The 6,052-nt window shown below is 51.0% G+C and overlaps 1 protein-coding gene across 1 annotated transcript; it reads right to left on the bottom strand.

Moving 5' to 3' along the window:
* Positions 1-576: 576 nt before the first annotated feature.
* On the bottom strand, positions 577-5,807 carry LOC101875863 (endothelin-2). Its single transcript, XM_034069147.1, has 5 exons — positions 5,587-5,807; positions 5,082-5,214; positions 3,819-3,938; positions 2,952-3,056; positions 577-2,229 (listed from the first exon to the last, which is right to left on the bottom strand). Exons 1-5 carry the CDS (start codon positions 5,672-5,674, stop codon positions 2,118-2,120), a joined length of 558 nt encoding a protein of 185 aa, XP_033925038.1. The 5' UTR covers positions 5,675-5,807; the 3' UTR covers positions 577-2,117.
* Positions 5,808-6,052: the final 245 nt, after the last annotated feature.

The following is a 6,052-nucleotide window of genomic DNA, read 5'->3' as shown; positions in this document are numbered from 1 at the left end:
AGCCTCCCCTCTCTCACCCAGCTCTGCTGTCTCAATCACTTTCACAGTGATCTTGGGCACCTGGATTTCTTTCACTTCATCCATCACCATCCAGCCATTGAATAAGGAAGGAAAATGGTATTGACTTTTGTCATTATTTATTACAAATTATATTTTGCAAATTACTGTCTGAAAAAGACCAATAGATTTGAATAAATACACAGATTTCGGGATGCTACATATGGCATGTGTGCAATAAGTCACCTAAAGATGAGACTTCACACACGCAAGGAGATATACATAGTACTTTACAGCAGTAGTTTCATTTTGAATTATTAGGCTCACATTAAACCATGTGCAAAGCTTCCTCTGGAACAAACGCTTTAAGGATTATTCTTTTTGTAGAATAACTCAAACCTTCAGAAGGTCAAATATAAAAAAGATGCTCTGCAGCTTTGGGGACCAAATTATGAGTCTGCCCTGTCATTTACAATACAATCAGTTGGTCTCATTTTTATGCCCTCTAGGGCTTAAAGCAAAAAATCAAAGATGTATTTTGTATGTCCAATGGAACTATACTTGCAACAGCCGCAGATGCCAACTTTAAGCAGCCTTTTAAAATGCTCATGTGTAATACTGGATTGGGCAGCAAGGGGGACCCAACAGTGGTTCCAGGAGAGCAATTATTTCCCTGCACTAGCTGGATCTGCAGCCACAATTTATAATACAAGTTAATCTGCCCAGGCAAACAAAAGTGCATTCACGATACAGCTCCAGAGCCTTGAGATGGGTTTGCCTATAAGATCAGTTCCTAGGTCCTGGGCTTAGTGCCTATTCCAAATTATCACTTCCCTTTGGGCCTGCAGCTCTGTGCTGCTCCATGGCCTGGGAAGCAGCCATAACTCTGGCATGGGCTTAAATCCCAGCCTTTCCTCTAAAGCTGTGCAAACAGTGCTGTGCTCTCTTCCTAGTCTTTTTCTCCACATCAATCCCACCTGGCTGCCCCTTGCCTAATGCATTCTCTGTTCAGGTTATACTTCTCATAGTGACATGCTATCCATATACTGGTAATTAATTATATAGAGTCCAGCTCCAAGACCTGATCTAAGCAAAGAAGCAAGCAAGCCTTTGCATGCTATTTTCCCACCACTCATTTTCTCTCCCCCTAGCCTTTCCTTTCAGGCAGAGCTGAGAGAAAGCTGGGATATTGGGTTAAAAGCTGGACTTACTCTACCCCGCTAAGGGTATGTCCAAGGAGATGAGACAGGAAACTCATCCAGACCTGCTCAGACCCAGTGGGGGTCCCTCCCCCAGACTACATGAATGGGTATCCTGCAGAAATGCAGCTCTGCTTCAGCCTCCCCCCTGCTGCTGCTGCGCTGGATGGCAGGGGTCATGATTGGATTTGATGCAAGCTCCAGTGTAAGCAAGCTATCCTCCACCTAAAGGGGAACCACTTAAGGATGGACCTTCAGTGAATTCCTCAGTCAAGGAATGCCATTGACTGCTCAGTTGGCTTTCAGGCTTCTAGATGATACACTTGTTTTAATTAAACCTGGGAGCTGTTTTACCATGGGAGTCTCATTCACACACACATTGCACTGCCTGGCAAGTAAGAGAAGGAAGTGCAAATTTGGGCTCACACTGGAGGTAGCTTATCTCTGTCTACAGTGACCAGCCAAACCACCTCTGACTGGGGCCAAGCTGGGACCATGCCTGGACATGGCTCAAAGGCAGAGCAGACCAAGCCAGAGATATGGGTCCAGTGCTGCCAGGTCCAGAAGCACACGGAGCCACCTGGTTTCTATATGATTCAACCACCCAGCACAGGCTGACCCTCTGCCTAAGACTCCTGTGCAGAGTTAAGCTAGTACTCCTCCAGCAAGACCCTTGTCTGATCCAAAAAGCCACAATTCAGCTCCACGACACATCTATGACTCTATAGAGAGAGAGTTTTCCCCTTTACAACAGTCTCTGGAGTGCATTCAGTACTGGTTCATGCAACAGGAGCACGGAGACTTCCACTTCTTCCCCGTTCCACTCATGGCCTTTCCTTCAGCTCTAACTACCGACAGCGGAGTTAGTGGCACCCACAGGACTCCCGGATTCTTCTGGTGACCTTGGTAAGCACCTGTTTCTTATCTCTTCTTCTTCCAGATGTTTTTCTTCCAAGGCAAAACTGTTGGCTGTGCACTCCTCCGGGAACGCTGCTGATGCTTGCTGAGCTGCAGGCTGGAGATGGCAAGATCCCTGGAAACAGAAGAGGCATGATGGTCATTCTCCAGTCCCTTTACTACACAGCAACATCCTGCAGTATGATATTTATACACCCCTTGCCAAGACACTTTCTGAGGCACAAGATGGGGAAGGAAGAGGGATAATTTCTAGCTACAGCTCTATTAAGCCACAGCTGAGATCCATCAAACTCAGTATCCCCTTTCCAATGGTGGCAGACGATCCATGGAGCCCTGCAGCAGAGTGTGTGATCCCAGTAATGCTTCCCCAGTTCTGCCTTTCAGAAAGTGTTCCCATTGCATCTGATTTAACTGCCACCAACAGATCAATGTGTCCTTCAACATGTCAGCTCTCTTTAACTCATTTACGTTCCACAACTCACTGATGTGAGAAAAGCTTTTGGTCTAAAGTTGCTCCCCAATCAGTTCCTACCCAGTTGCTGCCCTTCCCCTTCTTGTATGTCACCCATTCCATTTCAGAGGAATTTCCACCTCCAATCAAGAATCTCATTTTATGTGATATTCCTCTAGTTTTGGAAGGACACAACCAACCCTGGTTCCCTCAGCTGTTAAGATTTCAATTCTAGAGAGCAAAACCAGTCAAGTCTATTCATTTAAAGGGAGACAAGAGGGTGAAGTCAGGTCAAATCCAAGTGGTACCCAAAGTCTGGGGTCTCAAAAGCAAATCTTAAAGTGCTCATGAGGGATGTTCAAAGTGGGGTTAAGTGGCATGCTTACCTGAGAGCTCTCAGCAGGCCATGATGGGAAGGCCTCACACCACTGCTCTGCGGAGACTTCATTGATGTTCCAGAGCTCACTGGGAGCTTGAGAGTCTGAAGGTACCTAATGAGCAAGAGGAGATGCATGAGCCATTCACATCCAGCCATGCTATGGTATGTGCCAGGGGGAGTGTGACAGACTAAGTTGAATTAATATTTTTGAAGGGTTAATTGCAGCTTTTTAAGAGCTATTCATAGCTCACTGTTACTGCCATCCTCTTCTGTCAGACCTCACTCTATTCACAGTCATATGTAATGACTGGGGAGTTTAGCTATTGCCTTGCTGTGAAATCAGTGACAGATCTCTACAATGACTTTGCTCCCCACCTCCCTACAGTGTGAGCACTCCTTCATGCCGCTGGCTGAAGCAAGGCAACTGAAAGCCCATGCGCACTAAGAGAGCTGGCTATGGATGATATTTGACTTCCAATTCTCAGCTCACATCAGTCCTCCTTTCCTGCAGCCTCTCCCACCTAAGCCATACAGGAGACACTGGTATGCCAAAGTTTGATACCCTCCTCCTGCCCCTCTCCTGGCTCCCCCCTTCTCACCCCACACTTCCTCAGCCTCCTGACAGGGGATGGAGGCAGCATGGCTTCACATCACCTAGTAAAGAGACTGTTGTACAACAGGAACACCCTAGCAACACTTTGCCAGGGCCTCTTGGGAGGGGTACGAAAGCCACTAGACAATTTCCAGCTGTTTGCTAAGAGCTGCACAGCCATCCCCAGGGAGGCCCTAGAGCTCCTCCAGCTCCTAAACTCTGTCTGCTTGCACTCCCCTCCAAGCAGCCCCCAGAGACACCCCTAGGACCCCCCTGGCTTACCCAGGCTTGGCCTGGCAGAAGGCAGCACAGATGCTGTCCCTCGAGCGCGAGCACTGACAACTGCCAAGCGATCTCTTGCGCCTCTTTGGAGGGCTCCCCAGGCCATAGGGAGCCGTGTGCCTGTTAAAAACAGAAGGCATCAGCCATGCAACCAACCTCTTTATTAGCCACAGGTTTATAGCACAGCCCTGGGAGGCAGCCAAGCCAGTGTCAGGATAATAAAAGACTCATCTATAGACATAAGGTGGAAAGGCCACTGATAGACTTAAGCCTTTAAACTCCAGCTTCTCTCCCACCTACTGTTTTCTCCACTCTACCCCTCCCAGGGAGATTACCAGTATGTGCTGGGTTGCAAGTGGAATTTTCTCTCCTTGCAGTGGCCCATTGCCCATTGCAAGGGTCACCACAAGTGCTGAATGAGCTGGCAGTGTGGCAAAGAACTGCCCCAGTCCACCAGCAGCAAGCAGCCAGTTCCTTAAGCACTGAGACACCAGTGCTTTCCCTCCCTGCCTCCATGGGATTTTACACCCAGGACACGGTACAAATGAAGATGTCTTGGGGCATAACAGGTTCTTCTGATCACAGCATGCTTTCAGAGCTGTTAGCACATTCCCCAGCTCCATCTCTGATAGTGATCTACTCTCCCAGAGGGTTTAGGATTGGCAGTGTCTGCAACTATTCTCCAAGCAAGCAGTGAGTTGTAATTGCACGTTAGTGAGCATGATTATAACCACACCTGAGTACATGTGTTTCACTACAGTGTGATGGCCATTGGTCTGAAACAGCTCGGAAAGCTGCTTTAGCATTCCTGAGGGCAGTACTTGGCAGCCACAGGATGTTAGTGCCAGCCCACCACTGTCTCATTAACAATGCTGGCAGGCAGCAGCCAGGGTTACAGCGTGCAAGTGGGAAGAGAAACTTTCTGACTTGGAGCTCTAACACCTCAGAGTTGTTTTCAGCTTGCAGAGGTACAGAAAAGGTCAGAAAAAGATGAGCCCTGGAGGAAGCAGCACCCTGGGCTTTCGCTCCACTGCCCTGTGAGTTGTACTGAAGCTCCTGAGCAGAAGCACAGCTTGTCCCTATCTGGGTTTTAGAAAGGACTGGACTTGCAGTGCTCTCCAAAGCAGGTGCTACAAGAGCCTCCCAGAGCCAGGACCCTTTCCCATGTTCCTCTAACCTAACCCTGTCCTCCAACAGAAAGCACAGTCACTCATCAGAATTGTCCCGTCCCCAACCTCCCAGAAGAGCGATGTCCCTGCTCACCCAGGTGTGTTGACCCAGATGATATCCAGGTGACAGAAGTAGATGCATTCCTTATCCAGCCAGCTATTGCAGGAACATCGCTTGGTCCTCGGGTGTGCAGCCAGGGGGGACTCCAGCAGAGGGTGGCTCATACCTGCAGCAGAAGGAGGAAAGGATGAGTTGCAGGCTCGGTGCAGAGCGCTGGCATGCCCGTCCGTCTGTCATCTCTGCAATTACACCTTCCCGTAAGGCTGACGGTGATTTCAGTGCTAAGGCGGTTTTACAGGAGATGCAGCCTTCACCCATTAAGCTTCTACAGAACTTGCACAACCCCGGCGGCTGCCGGGGCTACCCCGAAGCAAAAGCGCCGGGCAATGCCCCTCGCCCCGCCGCCAGCCTCGGGGCAGACCCCGGGCACCCTCCGGCACCCTCTCAGCCCCGCTCCTTGAGCCGAGGGGAGCGGAGGGGTGGCCCCAACAGGGCAGGCACCCCCGGGGCACCGAGCCCCCCCCAGCCCGGGGCTCACCGTCTTCCAGGAGTGCGCAGAGGGCGAGCACCAGCAGCAGGGCTCCGGCGGCGTGGCTGGGCATGGTGCGGGGCATGGTGCTGGGCATGGTGCGGGTCTCACCAGCGTGGGGCTGCACTGGAAGGAGCTGGAAGTTTTAGAGACGTTTTCCTCGGGTTTTCTTCTTTCTTTCCCCCACTCCCCAGCCCTGCTCTCCCGCTGTTTCTCCACACGGTGCTTTACCGGAGCCGCCGCGATGCGTCTGGAGCCGCAGGCGCCGGGCAGGTGCTTTATAGCGCGGCCGCAGCGGCGTCACGGCCCCGCTCCGCCCCGCAGCATGGAGTGACCGCGGGCGTGCGTGGGGCACTGAGGGTAGACCTGTCCTCCCTGTCGGTATACCTGTGCCCATCATGGGTAGATCAGTCCCCGTGGGCATGCACGCTCCGCAGCCTTCGCGAATCACGCGTGGGTCCTCCTATGGGGCAGA

Source organism: Melopsittacus undulatus, chromosome 14 (genome assembly GCF_012275295.1).
Source record: "Melopsittacus undulatus isolate bMelUnd1 chromosome 14, bMelUnd1.mat.Z, whole genome shotgun sequence".
Lineage (NCBI taxonomy): Eukaryota > Metazoa > Chordata > Aves > Psittaciformes > Psittaculidae > Melopsittacus > Melopsittacus undulatus.
The sequence above is the reverse complement of the archived record's forward strand: the minus strand, read 5'-3'. Positions and strand labels throughout refer to the sequence as shown.